Below are 22,148 nucleotides of genomic sequence, written 5' to 3'. Positions count from 1 at the left end.
AGGGGCATGGTTGCAGGGGGTGTGCAAGAGGCAGCTGGTCGATGACTCTCTCTCATCGATGTTTCTAATTCTCTATCTCTCTCCCTTCCTCTCTGTAAAAAAATCAATAAAATATATTTTAAAAATAAATAAATAAAACTTTTAATTCTGACCAACCGAGTTTAGCACCTGTCTTCTGAGCACCACATGAACATAGCATTAGGCCTGTAAAATCAGGACCCCTGGTTTTTACAGAAACATTTTACACAAACTGTGAGAGTTGATTTGCCCGAGGTCACAACCCTGGACCGCAGCAGCCCTGGGCCCGGGTTCCAGCACCGGTTCCATCCTTCCCTGAGCCCAGCGGCCAACCCACCAGGCGTCCCGCCGGGTCCTGTGGGCACAGAGGAGAGTGGGACCCGGATGATGGCAGCTCACAGCCCGCCCGGCCTCAGCGACGTCTGGCCCAGGACTTCGGGCTCCCACTCCCCTGGGGCCTGTCCCCTATCCCGCCGCGGTGCCACCCCCCTCCTACCCTTAGACGCCCTGTTCTCTTTTCCAGCGGCAGGCGGGCTGCCAGGTCCCAGGGGCCCCACGACCTGGTGGCAGCGTCTCCTCCAGGCAGACTCTGCCCCGCGGCCCTCCCCTCCCCCCTCCCCGGGGTCCCTCTCTCTCGTCCTTACCTGCTGCCTCCCCACTCCCACCCCCCACAGGCTCTCTGTCCTTTGTGGACATGCCTTTCTCCTGCACCCTTGCTTCTTCGCTCCCGGGGGACGGGGAGGCACTATTAACCCTTTAAAAAGTAAAAGACAATTTCTGATCATAAAAGTGATATAAGGTGCCCGGCCGACGTGGCCCAGTGGTTGAGCATCATCGACCTATAAACCAGGAGGTCAGGGTTCGATTCCCGGTCAGGGCACAGGCCGGAGTTGCCGGCTCGGTCCCCAGTGTGGGGTGTGCAGGAGGCAGCCGATGGATGATTCTCATCACTGATGTCTCTCTTTCTCTGAAATCAAGAAAAATTTTTTTTAAAGTACTATAAGTTGATTGTGGGCGATATGGAAAATACAAACACCTATAAAGAAGAAAATCGAAGTCGCCCGGAGTTTTACCACCTGCAGATAACCGCCGTTACATAATGTTGGCTTCTATTTCCATCATTTTAAATCACAAAAATGATCCTGTGGTTCCCAAAGGAAATCAAGATCACACAGTCAAGTCCTGATCTCTACCTTTTAAAAACGTAGCATCATCCTGATTGTTCCGCCATCGACCAAGTGGGCGGTCCTCCGCGCTGAGGGTGCCCACGGGCAGGGCCCCAGGCGGCGCTGCGGGGGCTCCAGGGCGCGTCGGAGCCCTGCTGAGGGCCGGTGGGGACCCCCGAGCCCGGTTCCCGCGTGCGGACCCCTAGACGTGGAGGATGGGATCGGCCCCGCGAGCGGCTGCAGGTGAGACTTTGGGGGCGGCGTGCGCGGGCCGCCGAGGGTGGGGTCGCTCCGCGTTTCAGGGGATTCTGGAGTTCGGCGGGGACTTGGCCGCCGCGCGGGCCCGGGAGGCCGGGGGCGGGGCCGCGAGAGGGGGCGTGTCCAGATGGGCGGGGACTACGGGAGGGGCGTGGCTTAGGAGCCGGGCGCTCCTTCCAAATTCCGGCCGCAGCCCGGCAGCGCGGCGATATCGCGAGAGCTCCCGGCGGCTCGCGGCTCCCCGGCTCCTCCCGGCCGGCGTCGGCGGCGCGGCGCGGCGCGCAGGCGCGGCGGGCGGGTTTCCCGGGGCTACGGCCGGCGCCGCGCCCGCTGTCCGCCGCCGGCGCCATGGCGGGCTGCGCGGCGCGGGCTCCGCCGGGCTCCGAGGCGCGGCTCAGCCTGGCCGCCTTCCTGCTGGGCGCCTCGGTGCTGGCGCTGCCGCTGCTCACGCGCGCCGGCCTGCAGGGCCGCACGGCGCTGGCGCTCTACGTGGCCGGGCTCAACGCGCTGCTGCTGCTGCTCTACCGGCCGCCGCGCTACCAGGTGCGGCCGGGGGCCGGGGCCGGGGCCGGGGGCCGGCGGGCGGCGCCCTCGGGGGCCGGACCGGGGCGGGGAGCGGGGCCCGGAGAGGGGCTCCGTGGCCGGGTCACCCGGCGGCAGCGGGGACCGGCCTCGCCGGGCTCAGGGGCGCGGGGCCGGGCCCTCCCCCGGCGGGGCGGGTGTGGAATCGCACGCAGTTGGTGCGGTTCGGCAGCTGCGGCGGAGGCGCGGGGGGTGAGCAGGGAGCACCCAGTCTGGTTAAAATCCCGAGTCCTTTTATGTAATTTGAGGTGTGGGCACCTACCTGCCCGCTGGCTAGTCCGAGGTCAGAGGCCCCGCTGTTCCGTGGAGGGGCCGGGCACAGTGCCCGGTGCTCGGCCCGGACTCGCTGCGGGGACCCGGGAGAACCTTCCCAATAAGTTAGGGTCACAGCTTCCCCACAGCCCTGGATGATAATAGCAGCAATCACTAGTAATGGCCGCAGAAACTTATCTAGCCTGTGCTCCTAAGTGCCGCTCACGGGCAGTCCTCCCGCAGTGCTAACAGGTAGGTATTGCTGTCATCCCTGTGGCACGGATGGGGAGAGGGGGCCAGAGAGGTTAAGTAACTGCCCGCGGCCACACCGGCAGCTGTGCTGGGCTGGGCTGTTAGCCAGACCGGGTGCGAGCCCGGCCCGCGGTCCCGGAGCAGAGCGGCCGGTGAGGGCTCCGGTCTCTTGCAGATCGCCGTGCGAGCCTGCTTCCTGGGCTTCGTGTTCGGCTGCGGGGTGCTGCTGAGCTTCAGCCAGTCTTCTTGGGATCACTTTGGCTGGTAAGGGGGTCCTCGGAGCAGCGGGGTTGAGGCCAGGGTGGCAGAGCAGAGGGCAGTCGTGGCATTGCGGCGCCCCGTGTCTCCCCTTGGCCGGCCGGGAGCTGTGCGGGCCCCATGCCTCAGCCTGCCGGCCGCGAGGGTCACCTGCTCGGCAGGGTTCTGTGGAAGCGAGGTGTCTGCCTCCGCCCTGGTTCCTACATCTGGGACCTGGAGCACTGGTGCCCGTTGGTCGGTCGGAAGCAGGTCTCCCTGGCACCCTCCCCACAGGTGCCCACACCTGCGGCGGCGGCTGCTGTGGCTCCTGGGGGAGGGGGCCCCTGGCTCTCCTTTCTGTTAGGTCACACCTAGTGCACCCCCCACGGCCAGGCTGGGACTGTTCCCTGCACTGATTTCAGCCCTGAGCCTCTGGCCTGACCTAGATAAGCACCCGGCTTCCAGGTAAAGGGCGCTGTCTCCTGTTATCAGCACGGATCCGTCTCATTCGTTGTTGTTGGAACTGGTTGTGTTTGTGTGTGTGTGTGTGTGTGTGTGTTTGACATATATTGCTACTTTATTTTGCTAGTTCCCACTTTTTTTTTTAAAGCTTTTTTATTGTAATGTATTTTTATTGATTTCAGAGAAAAAGAGTGGGCTGGGGGGGGGGAGAGAAACATCAAGGATAAGAGGGAATCATTGATTGGCTTCCTCCTGCATGCCCCTTATAGGGGACTGAGGCCGAATCCCGGGCATGTGCCCTTGGCCAGAATTGAACCTGGGGCCCTTCAGTCCACAGGCTGACGCTCTATCCACTGAGCCAAACCAGCCAGGGCCCACTTTCATGTTTTACTGTGTGTGGTGTGATTTTAAAAAGGCTGAAGGACCCATCTTGCCTTCCTGTCCACTTGTTTGTTTGTTTGTTTGTTTGTTTTGCCTATGGCATCAGAAGTGCAGTTCCTTTAAAAGCCCCTTCTGTCCCCACCGGTGTGGCTCGGCCAGTTGGGTGGGCGGCCTCCTGCGCGCTGGCCGGTTGGGCTCATGCCTGAAGGGGTGTGCAGGAGGCAGCCAACCCACATGGATCTTCTCTCTCTTCCGCTCTCCTCTCTGATACAAATAAATGCGATAAAGAATCTTAAAAACCCATAAAAGCCAGTCACTGCAAACCTGAGGGCGTGACATGGGAGCCTGAGGCCCACCCTCAGACGGGGTGCAGGGCCTCCTCCTAGGCCCGGGGGTGATCTCACAGCCCGGAACCTGTACTGGGAGTGGTGGCGATTCCTTTGCCCCCGCTCACCTCTATCTCTTTTTAAAATTTCTCCCCCAAAACTCAAGTTGCACCCCTCTCTCCTTGGTTGTGAACAGGTACATGTGCTCGCTGTCCCTGTTCCACTATTCCGAGTACCTGGTCACGGCGGTCAACAACCCCAAGAGCCTGTCCCTGGACTCCTTCCTGCTGAACCACAGCCTGGAGTACACCGTGGCGGCCCTGTCCTCGTGGGTCGAGTTCACCCTGGAGAACCTGCTCTGGCCAGGTCAGTGCCTGCCCGCCCCTCAGGGGGCGGCTGCCACGCAGGCATCACGGCAGTGAGTCCGGGGGCCCCTCTCGGATCTAATCTCCCCGGTGATTTCCTCTGACCTCAGTCCTCGCTAAGCTCTTTACAGAGGCCCGGACTGTGTGCCCGCTTCTGGGTGTTCAGGCCGAGGGCACGGCGACCTCTGCGCTAAGCCTTGCTGAGCGCGGTGCGCCCTCTGATGGCTGCCCTCCCTCTGATGGCTGCCACCCTGACTTCGCAGTCGGAGGAGACTCGGACCCATGGCTTTTCTGTGGCTGAGGCATTCCGCACGGAGATTTATTAGCAAAAACCACTGCCCCCGGGGCCTGCTCCCAGGTGGCCCTCCCACAGCTCGTTAACCACACAGTGGAGTTCCAGGAGCCAGTGCGTGGCCGGAGCGGGAGCACCGGGTCCTGCCGGGCTTCCTTGGTGGTCCTTGTCCTCCGGGGAAGGACAGGAGCCCAGCAGCTCTTTCCTGTGATGCTCTAACTGGGTAGCTGGCCCTTTAAATATATTTTTATTGATTTTTAGAGAGAGAGGGAGGGAGAGGGATCGAGAGATGGAAACATCAACGAGAGAGGAACATCATCGATCGGCTGCCTCCTGTACGCCTCCTGCTTGGTATGTGCCCGACTGAGAATCGAACCAGCGACCTCAGTTCCTGAGCCAACACTCAACCACTGAGCCACACCAGCTGGGCCGGTTGCTGGCACCTTAAATGGATGAACAGCACAACTTAGGGGCGTGTGTTTTGCTTATACTGAAACTTTAACCTGATGACAAATGCTGATTGCCCAACCAGCGCGGTCCTCGGGTCCTGTCTTGGAAAAACAGATTCGTGTAAGCATCCGCAGGGAGCACTCAGGTCTGTTTGTCACGTGTCCCCTCAGAACTGAAGCAGGTCACCTGGCTCAGCGCCATGGGCCTGCTGATGGTGGTCTTCGGAGAATGCCTGAGGAAAGCAGCGATGTTTACGGCCGGTTCCAACTTCAACCACGTGGTGCAGAATGAGAAATCAGAAACGCACACGCTGGTGACGAGCGGGGTGTACGCCTGGTTCCGGCACCCTTCTTACGTGGGCTGGTTTTACTGGAGTATCGGAACCCAGGTAAAGTATCAGCAGTCACCCTGGCCTCCTTTAAGCGTTCTTCACATATTTTTTTATTTGCCATGTAATTCACCTACCATAAAATCCGCCAGTTCACAGTGTACCATTCATGGGCTTCGGTGTATTTGCAAGGTTGTTGGTCCTATCTGTCTATTATTTATATAAAAATACTTTTTTATTGATTTTAGAGAAGAAGGGAGAGAGAGGGAGAGAAACATCAATGACGAGAGAGAATCATGGATCGGCTGCCTCCTGCACGCCCCCTACGGGGGATGAGCCTGCCACCCTGATGTGTGCCCTTGACCAGGAATCTAATCGTGACCTCCTGGTTTGTAGGTCTGTGCTCAGCTCCTGAGCCACACCGGCTAGACACCTCAGCTCGCTTTTTTCGAGAGTCTGTCGGGCCCTTGGCAGGGAGTCCTGTGGGTCTGACAAGCAGGTGCCGCTCCTGCGCACAGTGTGGGTCTCTCGGCCCTGACCAGCCCGTGTCCTCACCAGGTGATGCTCTGCAACCCCATCTGCGGCGTGGGCTACGCGCTGACGGTGTGGCGGTTCTTCCGCGACCGGACGGAGGAGGAGGAGATCTCGCTGATCCACTTCTTCGGCGAGGAGTACCTGGAGTACAAGAAGCGGGTGCCCACGGGCCTGCCCTTCATCAAGGGGGTCAAGGTGGAGCTATGACCCCGGGCCACGGCGCCTCCACTCTGCGCAGCCGGACAGAACGGCCTCCGCCGGCCGCGGTGCAGGATGGATTTTCTTAACCACTTTATACTCACCACTTCCTCTTCGGGACATCCCCAAAGACCAAAGGTCAGAGGCCTTAGGACCAAAGGACCCTCCCCAACTTCCCTGAGCAGTCTGTTCTCGGGCTGAATCAAGGTGGGACGAGGATGAGGTGAACTGGGAGCAGATTAATAGCAATGTCAGCAGTGCGCCAGGCGAGCCGGGCTGCAGGGGCCCAGCGGCCCCGTGAGGCCTCGCCAGGTTTGGGCTGTAACCAGCCCCCCCCCCCCCCCCGGGAGGTGGACCCCGTACCCAGAATCAGGTTTCTTCCGCCGGAAGGGGCGTAGGCACCCGGCCTTCTAGCATTAGAGACACATTTTAACGGGAACACGAGCAGCACAGCCCTAACCTCCTCATTCCCATCCTCCGTGGACCATGAGCATCTGTCCAGTTTTAAAGACACGTCCTGATGAGGCGCTCCACATGGTTATCCTCTTTACACACCTGTCTGTATGAGTGGCTGGGCGTCAACAGCTCCAGCTCTTACCTGGCAGAAAGGAAGCATCCACACCCAGGCAGGCGGCGCTGTGTCACCAGGTGCCCCGGGCCCCTGCCCGTCTCCCCGGTGGGGCTGCCGTCGGTGGCAGGCAGTCCGAGATGTGTTCTTCCTGGGCGCCTGCTGTGTGCGAGGCCAGGTCACACGGGAAGTGCTGCTCTGTGCCAATTGGGGTCTGTTCTTCCTTTACCACAGTGTGTAGTTTTATGTTTGATTGAAATCTATTAACTATTGGTTTTTATGTTCTGTTCTCAATTTCATTGTCCCAAACGGGCTTCCAAAGGGTTGTGGGCGCTCGCACAGCCACACAGTGCAGGCGGCTCGGGAGAGTCTTACGTAGAGCAGATGGTCCCGACCGAGAGTCAGTCCTAGCTTTGTCTTTCCAGTTCAGGGAGAGTGGCTGTCTGTAGGAGCCTAAACACAGAGCTGTGAAGACCCTCGTTTAACCTGGACTAGACAGGAGCGTGGTCTGTGGGATCCTTCCGCGCAGGGCGGCGGCAGCGCCAGCGCCGGGACCGCGAACGTGGAGCCGGACTGCTGCGGAGCACAGACCCGTGGCCTCCGAGGAGCCACTACCTTTCCGTGCCTAGACCTCCCCATCGAGAATGGGGTCAATACCGCCTACCTCAGGGGTGTTGTGAAGACTCAGAAGAACGTCCCACGTTTTTAACGCTTAGGTGACAGAGGACGCTGGAATCTGTGCCGTGTGAGACTGCGCAAAAAGGACATTCGGTTAACAGTACCGGATGCCGGAATGTGTGTGCAAGAGCATTTACCAACTCAAATAGTATTCATTTCTAGATTTCACGGCCTCATTCGTCCTTCCGTCATTGTATGTACCAAAGAGGTGCGGGTTCGCAGACTGGTGTGAGGACCAGGCCCCTGCCCTGGGCCTCCGCAGGGCGTGTGGTCAGACGGCCACGCCTCCGTCGGGTCCGGGCCAGCCTGTTCCCCAGGCCGCGCTGGCTGAGGTCAGCTCCGCTTAGGACTGCAGGATGGGGGGCGGGGGGGGGGGGGCACCCCCAGCTCTTTGAGGTAAACTTCCTGCCGCGTGGAGCCACATCTGATGACACTTCCTGGGCCATGGGTCTGTCTCCTGAGCAGCTGAGAGCAGCTCTGAGGGCCCGGCTCTGGGGGGATTGTGTGATGATCTGTTCTCCCCTCCCCCACCAGAGTTCAGGAGCTCAGGCCTGGGGGCTGGCATTCTGCTGGGCTTTTCCAGGGCAGGGGGAGGCGGGGAGAACATGGCGCCCTCCTTTGCAATCCCGGGCGGGCGGGCGGGCAGGCGGCGTGGGGTTACCTCGGGATAGAAGGTGACCCGGGGAGGGACAGGGTTTGGCAAGTGGCTGGCTTTCATCCGGTCCTGGGTTGTCGGTTATTTTTAACCTCTCAGATGTAGCAGGACGGCCCACAGGGCAGGGAATCGGATTAATGAGGTGCAGGCTGTCTGGGTACTTCTCCCCCTCCACCCCCACCTACCTGGGCCAAGGCCATAGCCGCTGCCCTCGAATTAAACCGCCAGGAGATTTCTCCTCCCATTGCGGCTTCTTACGGGGACACAGGCACCGCGCAGAATAACGCTGTGAGGGAGAGCCGGCCAGGCCGGAGGCAGAAGGCAGCTCCCACAGTCCTCCTGGTGCGCTGCTGGAGCCTCGGAGTGCAGGCCACCGGCCCGCCAGCCTCTCCGCACGGGGGATGACTGACGGGAGGATTCCCAGACCAGTGATACATCGCATCCACAGGCGAGGCGCAGTGAGGCTTCCGCCACGGCTCATCTGTGGTAACCGTCGCTCCGTCACGGTGCACTAAGCTACCCACTGTCCCTTCTCTGCACTTTCCCACCCACTGCCTTAGATGGCTGCCCCCTCCCACCGTGTTTGCTTAGAGACGTGGCCAGGGTAGGCGGCCCGGGCATCGCTGCTCGGTGGGACCTGCTCTGAGCTCCTGGCCTGGGGCACTGGCCGTCCCAGCCTGGTCACCGGCGGCCGCTCTGGGGAAGCCGGCCTAGCGAGGAGAACTTACTGGAGTAATTATTCTACTCTTCTTTCTACACACAGAAATGTTTAAATATTTTAAATTGGATTTTCTCTCACAGAAACTGATATTCTTTCCAAATCTGAAATAAAACTGTACTCAGCTTCACTACGAAGAGCAGTGTGATGGTGTGGGTGTGGCCACTCCAGGCCCTGCCGCTGGGCTCAGAGGAGAGGACCTACAGCATCAGCCGGGTGTCTTCCCCTCCGCGCTGCCGTCCTGCCTCCGCGCAGTTGGTGGTGCCCGGCGCTCGCTCCCTGCAGGCTCCCGAGGTCTTGGCACGGGCACAGCAGACCCTGAGGCGGCAGGTCCAGGGGGTTGGCATATTGACGTGCAAGCCCAGCTGGTGCAGAAAAGCCACTGGCTGTTGGAACCTCTGACGAGATGGGCATTTGCTTAAAATGCGACTTTCCAGGCACATTTGCCTCAAAACTTTAAATTTTAGGTCCTGTAGGCTAATGCTCCTTTTTTATGTGTGTTAATCCTCACATGAGGACATTTTTCCCATTGATTTGGTTTTATTTTTTAGAGAAGGGAGTGTGAGAAACGTTGATGTGAGAGACACATCAATTGGTTGCTTTCCACACATACCCCGACCCGGGCTAGGGATCAAACCTGCAATTCAGGTATGTGCCCTTGACCAGGAATTGAACCCTGGACCCTTGAGTGCACAAGCCAATGCTCGATGCTCTAACCCCTGAGCAGCACCAGCCAGGGCAATCTTCCGTTTTAAAGAACATTCCGTTCCTCTTGCAGAAAGGGTGCTATGTAGGAATGGGAAGCTAGCAGAGACAAGTTGCTGCTGAATCTGCTTCAATAATCAGCAGAAGGCGAGCACAGGTGCAGGCAGCAGCCTGCGAAGGAGCCGAGGAGCTGGGGGGGGGATCCCCGCCTCGCACCTGCTCTGGAGCTCAGCCCTGGCCTGGGAGGAAGCCGGCACGGGGTTTCCCTCTGCTGAGCAGTGCTCAGGTTGCTGGGTAGAACATCCCAGTGGCACCCGGTTAACCGTGGAGCTGTGACTCGGGAGAAACTGGCTTCCTCTGAGGCTGGAGTCTCGCCAGAGCGGTCTGCGCCTCCGGGCACGCCAGTAATCCTGACACAGGGCAGCACAGGAACTGGGGAGGGACTGGGCCGGGGAGAGGCCTGAGGCTGGATGTTGCTTTATTTATTTAAAACTAAAGGCCCATTGCACAAAGATTTGGGCAATAGGCCTTCCTTCCCCTGGCTGCTGGCACCAGTTCTTGGGCACCAGGACCTGGGCTGCAGCGGAGCGAAGTCTTCAGCCTTCAGGCTTGTCTGGCCGCAGTGGAGCCTTCAGTCTTCGCCGGGATGGAGCCTTGTCTTCCTCTCCGTGCCTGCATATGCAAATTAGCCTGCCATTTTGTTGGGTTAATTTTGCGTCCTCACTCCTGATTGGCTGGTGAGCATCATGGAGGGACGGTCAATTTGCATCTTTATCAGTGTAGGTAGATATTTATTATTTATTCAAAGAGGAAGAGAGAGAGATAGAAACATCAATGATGCAAGAGAATCATTGATTGGCTGCCTCCTGCACTCCCCCTACTGGGAACGGAGCCCACAACCTGGGCATGTGCCCTGACCTGGAATCAAACTGTGAGCTGGTTCATAGACTGATGCTCAACCACTGAGCCACACCAGCTGGGCTGGGTGTCCCTTCACTGAACAACCAGGTGGGGCTAGGACTCATCCCCTGTCCCCGTGATGAGCACCAAGACTTTGTGTCACGTGAACACGGGACTGAAATGAGGACCTGGGAGAGTTTCTGGGTGTTCCTGCCGATAAGCGATCCCCCTTCACCTGGGGAAACATCGCGGTGGGAGTGCGTGTTTCTTACAGGCCCGGCTCACCCACCTGCCGTGACAGGCCCCGCCCCGGACCTGCCCCATCCGCTAGGCGGGGCGCTCCCTCCGTGGGGCGGCATCACCCCCGGTTCGCGCTTTGGGTCTGTGAGGATCTTTGTTCTGCAGGGGAGGCTCTTCCGTGAGGCCGTGCGGGGTCCGGCCATTCCCTCTCGGCTCTGAGGTCTTCTCCCTCTTGTCCGCCCCGCACACCGGGTCACTCCTGGAAGATCATGGACGTGAGCTCTAGCCTGTGGCGCCCCCTGCCGCCCGCCTCACCATGCCCAGCACTGGCATCCACCCGGCCCAGGCTTTCGGAGCAGGAGGCCGCGCGGTGACTGCATCATCAGAGCCAGAGCGATGGCCTCCTTCAGGGTTAGTTCACTTATGACGAGAGGTAGCTGCCCAGACACAGCAGCTCGGCTCTCAGCAGCTCAGTTCACTCCCCTGAAGCATCGGAAGGAACCGTGGCGCCTGGTGTGTGTGTGTGTGTGTGTGTGTGTGTGTGTGTGCGCGCGCGCCTTGTCTCCAGCCACGGCAGCAGACCTGCCAGGGCTCCGGGCTCTCTCAGCTCTGACCCTCACTTCCGCTCTCTGCCCCCACCCCATGGCACGTCTCACCCCGAGGGAAGGCGGAGAGCCCGCTGTGCCTGTGCCTGTCTTGCTGCCCTCTCTCCTCCCTCCGGCAGTGTTGCCAACACCGCGGCTCCAATGGCAGCAGTGCTCCCAGAGTGGTCCCCAGTCACTGCTCCTCCTCGCCCCTGGGCGGGGGCCACGCGTGTGAGTGCCCAGGAGCCAGGCCGAGTGCTGGCGGCGCTCGGTGGTGTCGGCGCCCGGCAGCCGCCATGCACTGAAGGTTAGAAAACGTGGGTCACGTCTATCAAAGTCACATCCATCCTCTACGAGTCACTGTCCAGATTACAAACCTCTCTGGCCCCTATTTTGCACATGGAGGCCCCCTCAGGCCTCGGGGGACCGGCGGGAGTGCCTCTGGATGAGCTGGCGGCCGCCCAGGGCGGGAAGGCAGCTGTACCTGGCCTGCGCCTCGTCGCTCGTGCTGGCGTCACCCGGGTCTTGGAGCTGCTCTGACTCCTCGTCTGCGGGCGCCTGGAACCTGCAGAGGAAGCCGAGCTGCCACTGCGTGTCCCGAAGCTCACTCTGCACCAGAGCCAAACTCAAACACTCAAACCTGGCTGGTTTGGCTCAATGGATAGAGTGTTGGCCTGTGGACTGAAGGGTCCCAGGTTCGATTTCAGCCAAGGGCACATGCCTGTTTTGCAGGCTCAATCCCCGGTGGGGGGCATGCAGGAGGCAGCCAATCAATGATTCTCTCTCATCATTGATGTTTCTCTCTCTCTCCCTTCCTCTCTGAAATCAATAAAATATATATATTTTTAAAAACATGAAATAGGCAACCGAAACTGTTTTGGCTCAGTAGATAGAGCATCTGTCTGCGGACTGAGGGGTCCCAGGTTCGATTCCGGTCAAGGGCATGTACATTGGTTGTATCCTTTCCCTTTCTCTCTGTGAAAAATTAATAAAATATATATTTTAAAAAAAGAAATATATTTATTAAAAAAGTGCTAGGAGGCCAATAAAGCAGAATCAGAAAAAAAAAATAGGCAAATGAGATGTAAAACACAGGAGATCTGGCAGGAATGAGGCAAATGGATCCCCAGGAGCGTAATGGATGGAGAGCTCAGGCTGACTGCTGTGCACCGGATGTAAAGAACAACCAGCCACTGGAGGCTGTGATTGAAGAGGCGGGCACACTGAGGGCCTGCAGAGGATCCCTCTGCCACTGGAACACCTTCCGAAGCTCCTGCCTGGTGCTGGGAGCCGGTGTGGCTCCCTGCCCAGAGTGACCGTGCACAGAGGAAGGTCTGTGCTCTCCATGTCCTGCTGGGTTAGCGGAGGGGCCTCCCCGCTCTCCCATAAAGTGTGTTCTGCTCTGACCTACTCGCCAGAGCCAGAGGGCGGGAGAGCGTGTGCCTAGAAGCAGGAACTCAGGGCAACCCGCTCATTCTGTGTTTTGGCAGATGGTCCAGCACCTGGGCCACCCAGGTGCCCCCCTCAAACCTCATGATGCGGCCTCATGGAGGGCTCTTCCTGGTATGGGGCACCTTTCCCACACATTCTAAGTGTCTGGGCTCCCCTGAGGACAGCCCCCACCCCCACCCCGCTCACCTGGGCTCCAGCCGCTCCTTCACCTTGGCAATGGAGCGGATGTAGGGTGTGATCTGCTTGGTGATGGTGGTCAGGTAGGCGTTCTCCTGCTTCAGCTGGAGGAGGTCATAGAGCTGGGCTGTGGGGCCAAGGCCAGAGCGTTGGGTCTCACTGCCTCCATCCAGATTCTCACCCCCCCCCCCAGCTCCACACCATCGCAACATCCCAACCACTCCCCTCACTACTTGGCTCCTTAAAGAGCGGAGTCAGACTTGAGAGGGGGGGCCTTCTGCTCACTGGATCGTGGCCCCAGGTGCATCGTGTGGGGGCCAGTTAGCAGCTGGGAGGCCAAACCAAGGGCTAAGGGAAGAGCATGGGGATTCTTGTGTCTGGTTAGTGGGTAACTGCCTTCCTGCCCTACGGGACGTGGGTTAGCTCCGGGACAGACGGGGTGGTGCCCCAGCAGCAGCTGCCTGGGACCTTCGTAAATCTCCTGCTCGTTAGCTACCCGCTGGTAGGACTCCGCCCACATCTGAAAGAGAAAGGAGGGTGGGCACGCGTGTGGTGTAAGCTGGAATTTCCACTGGTGGCATTCCTGTCCCCCAGCTACCCAGAGCCACAGGCACCCCAGCCAGTCCACGGGGTTCCAGGCAGCAAAGACCCGCCCCGGCCCCCCCCCCCGGGGCACCAGCCAATGCCCTCTTCTCCCCCCTCCTGTCTGGGGGTGGCCGTGTGCGTGCTGAAGGGTGAGCGGCCGGGAGCGAGGTCCTGGGCAGGGGTACCGTACCTCCTGGAAGGCTGCTCTCATCCCTTCCGCGGAGGCGTACTCCGAGGCGATCTGCGCGTCCACCTGCAGGGCCTTGCGGAGGATGTCCGCCATGATCTCCGCCTTGATGAGCGCGTGGTGCTTGGTGAGGTCCCGGTGCAGCTCCTGCACCTGGTCCTTCAGGCTCTGCATCTCCGCCTGCAGGCGCTGCGGGCGGGCGGGCCTCCCCTGAGCGCCTGGGGCTGCTGCAGGCCCTGCCTCCCCGGGGGGCCCCCACTCACCCCTCCGACCACCCCCGTGAGGAGGCGAGGGCCCGGCCCCCAGGCCCTCACCCGGTAGGAGTCCTCGTAGCGGCGGCAGTGCTCCAGGAAGGGCGTGTCCTCGCCCTCCGCCAGCAGCACCTTGGTGCTGATGGCCCGGTGCAGCGTGGGCTTCTGGACCGGGGACCCCAACAGCTTCCCCACCGGGGAGGGGCAGCTGGGCACCAGCACCTTGGGGCCTGAGACCCCTGCCAACCTGGGCGAGAGCCAGCGCGGATGCAGATGCGGGTTCGGGGGCCGGGAGGGCGGCTCTCCCCTCCCCCAGGCCCCAGCCCCCTCCCCCCAGACTGCACCCAGAACCACCCTGGGAGCCCCAGAAAAGCGGATGCAAATCCGCACCCAGGACCAGTGACACCGCAGGGGATGTTAAACCCTCCGGTGAAGTCAATGTGGAGGTCCATACCAGACTGTCAGGCTGGCCCCGGAAACGCTGAGCCCTCCCCTCCCCTCACTCCTTCCGGGTGTCCGGCCTGGGGGAGCCCCCACCCCCAGCTGCCCTGCCCTCAGCGCCCAGGCTGCGGACAGAGTCCTGCCCTGACCGGGCTCCCGGTGGATGGCAGCGCCCAGCCAGTCCTGGCCTCCGGGGAGCCCTGCGGGGGGCGGAGGGGGCGGGGGGCGGAGGGGGAAGGGGGCAGGAGGGGTGTCGCTCACGTGCTGGGGCCCCCGGCACCCGCAGCGCGGCGCGGCCCCAGCGGCGGCAGCAGCAGCGGCTCCAGGCAGCGCGCGAACTCAGCGCGGTGGTCGCTGACGATCTGGGCGGAGACACGGTCTGAGCCCAGGACCGGGGTGGGGTGGGGGGTGGGGGGTGGGGGGTGGGGTGGGGGGTAGGGGTGGGGGTGGGGTGGGGGATGGGGGGGCACCCGCGCCCACCTTGCTGCTCTGCGCCGGCCGGAGGCGGTGGGGCCGGGTGGCGATGCCCTGCAGCCTCTCCATCAGCTCCTGGGGGGGGGGGGGGGCGCTCAGGCTGTGTGTGTGTGAGTGTGTGTGAGGGTGTGTGTGTGAGAGAGAGTGTGTGTGTGTGTGTGAGGGTGTGTGTGTGTGAGTGTGTGTGTGTGTGTGAGTGTGTGTGTGTGTGTGTGTGTGAGCGTGTGTGTGTGTGTGTGTGAGAGCGTGTGTGTGTGTGAGTGTGTGTTGTGTGTGTGTGTTAGTGTGTGTGAGTGTGTGTGTATGTGTGTGTGAGCCTGTGTATGTGTGTGTGAGCGTGTGTGTATGTGTGTGTTGTGTGAGTGTGTGTGTATGTGTGTGTGAGCCTGTGTATGTGTGTGTGAGCGTGTGTGAGTGTATGTGTGAGTGTGTTGTGTGAGTGTGTGTATGTGTGTGAGTGTATGTGTGTGTGTGTGTGTTGTGTGTGTGTGAGTGTGTGTATGTGTGTGAGTGTATGTGTGTGTGTGTTGTGTGTGTGTGAGTGTGTGTATGTGTGTGTGAGCCTGTGTATGTGTGTGTGAGTGTGTGTGTGTGTATGTGTGTGTGTGAGTGTATGTGTGTGTGTTGTGTGAGTGTGTGTGAGTATGTGTGTGTGAGCCTGTGTATGTGTGTGTGAGCGTATGTGAGTGTATGTGTGAGTGTGTTGTGTGAGCGTGTGTGTGTATGTGTGTACACGCATGGTGAGAGGATCATAGGGAGGGGAAGGCCTCAAGGGAAAGATTGGGTGGCTGGACGCCACTAGACGCTGCACTTTGGGGGAGCAGAGGCTTCTACTGGCCTTCCAGGCTGTGCTGTCCTTTTACTTATTCTTTATTTTTAATGCTAGAGGCCTGGTGCGCTGGGGGCGGGGCGGTCCCTCAGCCTGGCCTGTGCCTCTCACAATCCGCAGCCACTAGGCCTGGGGGGATGTCCACCTGCTGGCTTAGGCCCGATTTTTCCCGCTTAAGACGGGCAGTCAGACACCCCTCTCGCAGTCAGGGGCTCTCACTGTCTGGGACCCCTCGCTCCTTGCTGCCCCCTGCAGCGAAGGCGGGAGAAGCCCCGCCACCACCGCTGCACTCAGCCTGAGCTGGGCTTCTGGCTGAGCAGCTGCCTCAGAGGGAGCGCACTGACCTCCAGGAGGCAGCTCCTGCGTTGAGTGTCTGCCTCCTGGTGGTCAGTGTGCATCATAGCGACCAGTTGTTCCGCTGGTCACTTCTTCGGTTATCAATTTGCACATTAGGATTTTATTATCTAGGGTATATTTTTTATTTAAATTTTTTTTGTTATTCCTCACTGAGGATATTTTTCCATTGATTTTTTTTTTTTTTTTTTTTTTAGAGAGAGAATGGAAGAGAAGGAAAGACAGAGAGAAACGTCCATGTGAGAGAAACACATCGATTGGTTGCCTCCTACATGACCCTCCTACCAGGACCCGGGCTGAGGAGGAGCCTGCAACCAAGGTCCATGCCCTTGACCAGAATCGAACCCGGGACCCTTTGGTCAGCAGGCCGATGCTCTATCCACTGTGCCAAACCAGCTAGGGCTTATTTTAAATGTATTTTTATTTATTTCAGAGAGGAAGGGAAAGGGAGACAGAAACATCAATGATGAGAATCATTGATCGGCTGCCTCCTGCACGCCCCCTACTGGGGATCAAGCTTGCAAACAGGCATATGCCCTTGACCAGAATCAAACCTGGAACCCTTCAGTCCACAGGCAGACGCTCTATCCACTGAGCCACACCAGAGCTGGTGGAGGTGATGGAACCAATAGGTCCAGCCCCTTGCGGGGGTGGGAAACCCTCCCCCTAAAATGGGATCAGCTGTTCCCTGACCAGTTTGTGGGTGAGGGTGTGGAAGAGGGGAAGGTGAGCCCAGAGACCCTGGTCCAGCCTCCAGGGGACAGGCTGCCAGCCCTCGGTGGTGGCCTGGGAAGCCCCGTGTGGGAGGGGGAGGCCCCCCAGGGGCTGGGGACTCACGTAGCCCAGGTCCAGAAACTCGGCCTTGCTGGCCAGGCTGAGGAAGGAGGAGCAGATGACCAGGTGAACCTGCGTGAGGGACACTGCTCGGTGCCCGGCCTGGGAGGGGCACTCTGTGCCAGAGTGCCCAGCCCCGCGCCCCGGCTCCCTTACCTGCAGGGTGGGCAGCAGCGTGGCCAGCTGGGAGAGCTGCACCTTGAAGGCCTTGTCCTTCTCCTCATACTGGCTGGGGAGGGGCAGCGGCCTCAGCTTCCAGGGGGAGGGCTTCTCACCCCCAGGGGGCCGGACCCAGGGGTCCCATCACCCCACCAGCTGGGAGCATCCTCCCCTGCCACTCTCCCCTCGCCATGCCCTGAACCCCCTGCCCTCTTCATGGTGGGCACCTGGTGTTTTGCTCCCTGGAATGGGCCCGGGCTGTGAGCCAGGGGTGTGGCGCCGAGGGGCAGGGCGGAAGCCAGGGACTCACCTCTGCACAGCCTGCAGCAGCAGCGCCTTTCTCTCCGCCAGCTTGTCCTGGAGGGAAGGCTGCACTGACCACATCCCCAGCCCGGCCCCCTCCCACCTCCCTCCTACCACGTCCACTCCCTGGGCCAGCCACACTGGCTAGGCCGGTGCCCTCTCCAATACCAGCCCCACCCCCTGCAGCGCCCCCTGCATGAGAGCCCAGGCCCTCCCCATAATTGTCATTCCTGTCTCCCCTTCCTTCCCCACCGACCCACCCACCCACCCACCTCCGCCCCGGCTTCCCTCTGACCTCTCCTGGCCACTGTGGCCCACGCCTGGGAGTTCAAGGCCGCTGCCCTGCGGGTGCCCGAAGCTCCGCAAGGGCTCTGGGGGGCGCCCTCTGTCTGGGCACCGGGTCACCGCCGACGGGGCTGCCCAGCCTGTGGCTGGCCGGTCCCCCCTTACCTGCAGGCTGCCGCACAGGGAGTGGATGGAGGCCTCCTCCTCCGCCGCGCTGCGCCGCACCTCCTCCAGCATGGCCTGCAGCAGCGCGATGGCCTCGCGCGTGGCCGCCTGCAGTGCCTTCACTGCCTGGGGGCGGGCGGCCTCAGCCCCGGGGGCAGGGACCCGCCTCCCCCCTCCCCGGGGGCGCAGGAACCCGCTCACCTGCCCTGTCCCGGGGGCGCAGGAACCCGCTCACCAGCCGTCCTGGGGGCGCAGGGACCCGCCTCCCCCGGCCCAGGGGCACAGGGACAGACTCACCAGCACCGCCTGCTGCAGCCGCTCGCAGCCCTGCACGTAGGCCGACTCCAGGTCCACGCAGTGCGCTCGGCTCTCCCTGCGGGGCCTCCCGTGAGCCCGGCTCAGAGCCTCGCCCGCGCCCCTCCTCCCGCTCCCCTACTCACCCCTGCATGTCCCGGAAGCAGCGGATGCACAGCAGCGCCTTGGTGTCGGTGGAGAACATGATGTAGGGCTCCGCGTGCAGCGCTGGGGAGGGGGCGGGACGGGGTGAGGCTGGGGCCGGCCGGCCCGTGCCCCCCTCTCGGCCGCCCCGCCCCCGCCCGCCGCACTCACCGCACTTCTGCAGCACGTCGCGGCTGCGCTGGCCCAGGGCCACGATGTCGTGGCTCGCGAACATGCGGGCGCGGTGCGTCTCCTCGCGGCAGCGCGCACACAGCGGCTGCCCGCACGTGTTGCAGAAGTAGGTGGTGTCCGCGTCCTGCGGGCCCGGCGCCGGCTCAGCCCCCGCCCCCCTTCCCCTTCCCCCGCCGGGAGCCTCAGCCCGTCCCGCCTTGCAGGACGGCGGTCGCTGCGCGTCCGGAGCCTGCCAGTCCCAGCCCGGGCGGCGCGCAGCTCCTGCAGCGCTTACATGCAATGAGACCCTGTAGTGTACCCACTTTACAGATGAGAACCCCGAGGCTCAGAGGCGGAACGAGGCTCCCTATGGGACAGGTGCCTGGGATGGGCTAGGGGAGGCGGTTACATGCAGTTGGAGAGAGGGCAGAAACGCATTTGCAAAACATTTCACCTACAACAAAGGTGTGTGAGTGTGTAGGTGTGAGTGTAGACCTCCTTGTCACCCTCATTAGTAGCCAAAAGGCGGTGCCCGCCCTGGCCACGTGGGGGCCAGAGGTAGCTGGGAGGAGAAAGGGGTGAGGGCTTGCTGTTCCCTTTCCCAGGCCAGACCGGGGCTGAGAGTCGGGGGCAGGGACAGGCAGCAGCATGGCACTGACCACAATGGCTGCTGAAGCACAAGTGCTGACGTGGGCATTCAAGGGCGTTTCCTCCCCTGCTCTCCTTACCTCCAGCTGGTCGTCATACCCGTCCTAGCGCTGCCCGCACCCCTCCTCCCAGCTGTAGGGCCGTCCTCCCGGAATTGGGAATTACCCCCCTCCCCCGCCAGAGTCCCTGGGCCCCCAGCCCCTTGTGCTTTTCCTCAGACTCAGGGCAGGGTCACCCCTCCCCACTGCACACAGTCCCCACCTCCCTTAGGGCTGACGGGTGCTGCCACAGCTGCCCAGGTAGCAGTGAGACCCCCTTCCCCTGCGTTCTCAGCTCCACTCTGAGTTGGGGACCAGGAAGCTCTCCCCAAAGTGAGTGGCCTTAACCTGCCTATGGGCTGGTCACTCTTGACTCCCCACCTGTAAGGGAGGGCCTACATTTGGAATCCGGGGTGACTTAAGGAGGTGGTGGAGGACCCCCTGATGGGTACACTCCGCCAGCATCAGGACCCTGCGACCTGGCGCCCTTGCCTCCTCCTAGGGGCCCCTGCCTCCCCACCCCCTGCCTCCCCACCCCCTGCCTGCCCCTCCCACGCCCCTCCCCTCCCAGGCGTGCTGCCTGCCCCAGGCCCCGCCTTCCCAGGCCCCGCCCCGGGCCCCCGCCATCCCAGGCCCCGCCCCCCAGGCCCCAGCCCCAGGCCCCTTCCCAGGCCCCGCCTCCCGGGCCCCCGCCTCCCCGGGCCCCGCCTCCCCGGGCCCTGCCTGCAGGCCGCACTCCAGGTCGCAGTTGGCACAGCGCACCACCTCCAGGCCGGCCCCGGAGCTGTCCACGAGGAACTGCAGCAGCCGGTCCACCGGGGGGAGCCCGCTGGGGCCCTTCACCGCCGTCTGGTGTCTGCGGAGCCGGTGCAGCCAGATCAGAGGCCCCTTCCCCAGGCTCCCTACCCCCTCCCCACCTTCCAGCCGGGAACTAAAAATAGGGTGGGGGGTGGGTGCCGCCCAGCAGGCTGGCATCTGCTATAAATATCCCAGTCACTGCTCACTCTGACCCCGTCCTGGGCGAGTCCTGGGAGCTCAGGGGCCGGGACCTGGGATGACCAGGCGAGAGTCCGCCCTCCAGCCCCTCTCGGGGCCTCGGGGAGTTTACGGCCATGCCCCGTGACCCAGCCGGCATCCCCTGCTCCTATTGACCTAAGATTTCAAGGACCCCTGAGTGAGGGCCTGGGGTATTTCAGGGACCCCTGAGTGAGGGCCTGGGGTATTTCGGGGACCCCTGAGTGAGGGTCTGGGAGATTTCCGGGACCCCTGAATGAGGACCAGGGGATTTCAGGGACCCCTGAGTGAGGGCCTGGGAGATTTCCGGGACCCCTGAGTGAGGGCCTGGGGTATTTCAGGGACCCCTGAGCGAGGGCCTGGGGTATTTCGGGGACCCCTGAGCGAGGGCCTGGGGTATTTCGGGGACCCCTGAGCGAGAGCCTGGGGTATTTCGGGGACCCCTGAGTGAGGGCCTGGGGTATTTCGGGGACCCCTGAGTGAGGGCCGGGGGGATTTCAGGGACCCCTGAGTGAGGGTTTGGCGCCGTGCTCGGTTGGGGTGCTCCAGTAGCACGAAGTCCGGAGGTGACATCCACCCTGGCCTTTGGCTTTCTGTGGAGCCCAGGGCGGGAACCCCAGACCTCAGCGGATCTGACCTGCAGCAGGGGCCGGAGCCGCCGTTGTCAGAGCCCGCCCCGCCCCGCCCCTGGGTCTCCCCGGAGAGAGGCCGGGGCCCCGGGCGGACTCACTGGCACAGCGGACAGGCCAGGCGGCCGTCGGCGGCGCGGCCCCGCAGGCAGCCGGCGCAGACGTGGTGGAAGCAGTCCAGCAGGCACGGGCGCTCGAACGGCGCGTGGCACAGCGGGCACACGAGCGGGTGTCCGCCCGCCGCGTCCGGGGCGCCCGGGCCCTCCAGGGGCGCGAAGATGGCCCCCGACATCCGCCGGCGGGGGTGCCGGGCCGCGCGGGGCGGCGGCGGTCAGGGGCGGGCGCAGCGGGCCAGGCTGGGGCGCGGGGCGCGGGGCGCGGGGCGCGGGGCGCGGCGGATGGGCAGGCGGCGGGCGGAGGTCGGTCCGGGGCCCGCGCTCCGGCCTCGCCCGCACCCCGCGGTGCCCTGGAAGGTCAGGCGGCTGGACCGGCCCGCTCCCTCCCGCCTCCACCTCTCCCCGCACCCCACCCCAGGAATCCGCCCTCCTCCGGGTGACCCGCCGGCGACGCCCCTCCCGCGCGGTGCCCCCGCCCACCTGCCCGGCCGTGGGGTCCGCCCCGGCCCCTGCCTCCCAGTCTGGACGGAGGAGCGGCGGCGACATCGCGACTTTGAAGGATGCGCCACGCGAGGGTCCGAGGCCCCACCGGGCAGACAGGACCCTGAGTTCGCAGCCGCCGGAGCCCGCGGGGCTGTATCCATCGGCCCTGAGCCGGGCAGGAGTGGGTCCTCGTGGCCCCAGTTCCAACGCGGCCCACTGGGGGCGCCAGAGAGCGGTGCCGCCCCACAGACCGCCGGTACCGCGAGGGCGCGGGAGGGCGTGGCAGGTCATGGACCTCTCAGAAGCTCCGAGTTTGGGAAGAAGGGGGCAGGCCTCCCAGCGATGGGGTGAGGCTTTCAGGAAGTGAAATTCAGACTAGGCTTCCAAGGAAGCAGGCCCACCTTTTCTGCAAGGTCCCCTCTGCCCATCTAGGCCCGGGGAGCGCTCCTTCATCCGAGGATGAGTTCCTCCAGAATGCCCTTCTCCCGGGGTCATGGTCTGCTTCCTCTGCACGCTGAGCCCCGGGAAACAGCCCCTGCCCTTCCTGAAATCAAAGAGCCAAGCCCAGAGCTTGTCCCACATAAAGTGCTCAATAAACTCTTTTTAAAAATATATATATTTAAGAAATGAGGAACCTTTGTAATAATATGAACAATAAAGATTGATTAAAAAAAAATATATATATATATATTTTTTTTGCCGAAACTGGTTTGGCTCAATGGTAGAGCGTCGGTCTGCGGACTGAAGGGTCCCAGGTTCGATTCCGGTCAGGGGCATGTGCCTTGGTTGTGGGCACCTCCCCAGTGGGGGTTGTGCAGGAGGCAGCTGGTCAATGATTCTCTCTCATTGACGGTTCTAGCTCTCTATCTCTCTTCCTTCCTCTCTGTAAAAAATCAATAAAATATATTAAAAAAAACTTTAAAAAATATATATTTTATTGATTTTTTTACGGAGAGGATAGGAGAG

General features: G+C 61.9%; 2 protein-coding genes across 10 annotated transcripts; one reads left to right on the top strand and one right to left on the bottom strand.

The window, feature by feature from the left end:
• Nucleotides 1–1,700: 1,700 nt before the first annotated feature.
• Nucleotides 1,701–8,857, top strand: ICMT (isoprenylcysteine carboxyl methyltransferase). 2 transcript variants are annotated; one of them, XM_036460919.2, is made up of 5 exons: nt 1,709–1,985; nt 2,704–2,792; nt 4,131–4,300; nt 5,212–5,429; nt 5,928–8,857. In XM_036460919.2, the coding sequence occupies exons 1-5, from the start codon at nt 1,791–1,793 to the stop codon at nt 6,108–6,110; spliced, it is 855 nt and encodes a 284-aa protein (XP_036316812.1). In that variant the 5' UTR covers nt 1,709–1,790; the 3' UTR covers nt 6,111–8,857. The 2 variants fall into 2 exon arrangements, with proteins under 2 accessions (XP_045426508.1, XP_036316812.1); XM_045570552.1 differs by lacking the exon at nt 5,212–5,429 and having other exon boundaries at nt 1,701–1,985.
• A 1,455-nt stretch (nt 8,858–10,312) lies between these two features.
• On the bottom strand, nt 10,313–21,605 carry RNF207 (ring finger protein 207). Of its 8 annotated transcripts, none has more exons than XM_045570545.1 (17): nt 20,685–21,605; nt 19,664–19,796; nt 18,255–18,399; nt 18,086–18,167; nt 17,943–18,018; nt 17,646–17,771; nt 17,203–17,249; nt 16,890–16,985; nt 16,737–16,805; nt 14,723–14,791; nt 14,504–14,604; nt 13,865–14,048; nt 13,554–13,739; nt 13,064–13,298; nt 12,788–12,905; nt 11,634–11,714; nt 10,313–10,824 (listed from the first exon to the last, which is right to left on the bottom strand). In XM_045570545.1, exons 1-17 carry the CDS (start codon nt 21,471–21,473, stop codon nt 10,653–10,655), a joined length of 2,709 nt encoding a protein of 902 aa, XP_045426501.1. In that variant the 5' UTR covers nt 21,474–21,605; the 3' UTR covers nt 10,313–10,652. The 8 variants fall into 8 exon arrangements, with proteins under 8 accessions (XP_045426501.1, XP_045426506.1, XP_045426502.1 ...); XM_045570550.1 differs by having other exon boundaries at nt 13,247–13,298; XM_045570546.1 differs by having other exon boundaries at nt 16,890–16,958.
• Nucleotides 21,606–22,148: the final 543 nt, after the last annotated feature.

This window comes from Pipistrellus kuhlii, unplaced genomic scaffold (assembly GCF_014108245.1).
Source record: "Pipistrellus kuhlii isolate mPipKuh1 unplaced genomic scaffold, mPipKuh1.p scaffold_m20_p_34, whole genome shotgun sequence".
Taxonomy (NCBI): domain Eukaryota; kingdom Metazoa; phylum Chordata; class Mammalia; order Chiroptera; family Vespertilionidae; genus Pipistrellus; species Pipistrellus kuhlii.
This window is presented reverse-complemented; position numbering and strand designations above follow the sequence as displayed.

Bases quoted from the DNA above. Each gene is read 5' to 3' on its own strand.
- ICMT (XM_036460919.2), top strand. From the start codon at position 1,791: ATGGCGGGCTGCGCGGCGCGGGCTCCGCCGGGCTCCGAGGCGCGGCTC. The intron at 1,986-2,703 runs GTGCGGCCGGGG...GGTCTCTTGCAG, and splicing joins ACCGGCCGCCGCGCTACCAG to ATCGCCGTGCGAGCCTGCTT. The intron at 5,430-5,927 runs GTAAAGTATCAG...TGTCCTCACCAG, and splicing joins ACTGGAGTATCGGAACCCAG to GTGATGCTCTGCAACCCCAT.
- RNF207 (XM_045570545.1), bottom strand. From the start codon at position 21,473: ATGACCTGCCACGCCCTCCCGCGCCCTCGCGGTACCGGCGGTCTGTGG. The intron at 18,400-19,663 runs GCAGGGCCCGGG...CCGGGCCCGCAG, and splicing joins ACCTGGAGTGCGGCCTGCAG to GACGCGGACACCACCTACTT. The intron at 16,986-17,202 runs GTGAGTCCCTGG...TCCCCCTGGAAG, and splicing joins CTGCTGCAGGCTGTGCAGAG to CTGAGGCCGCTGCCCCTCCC.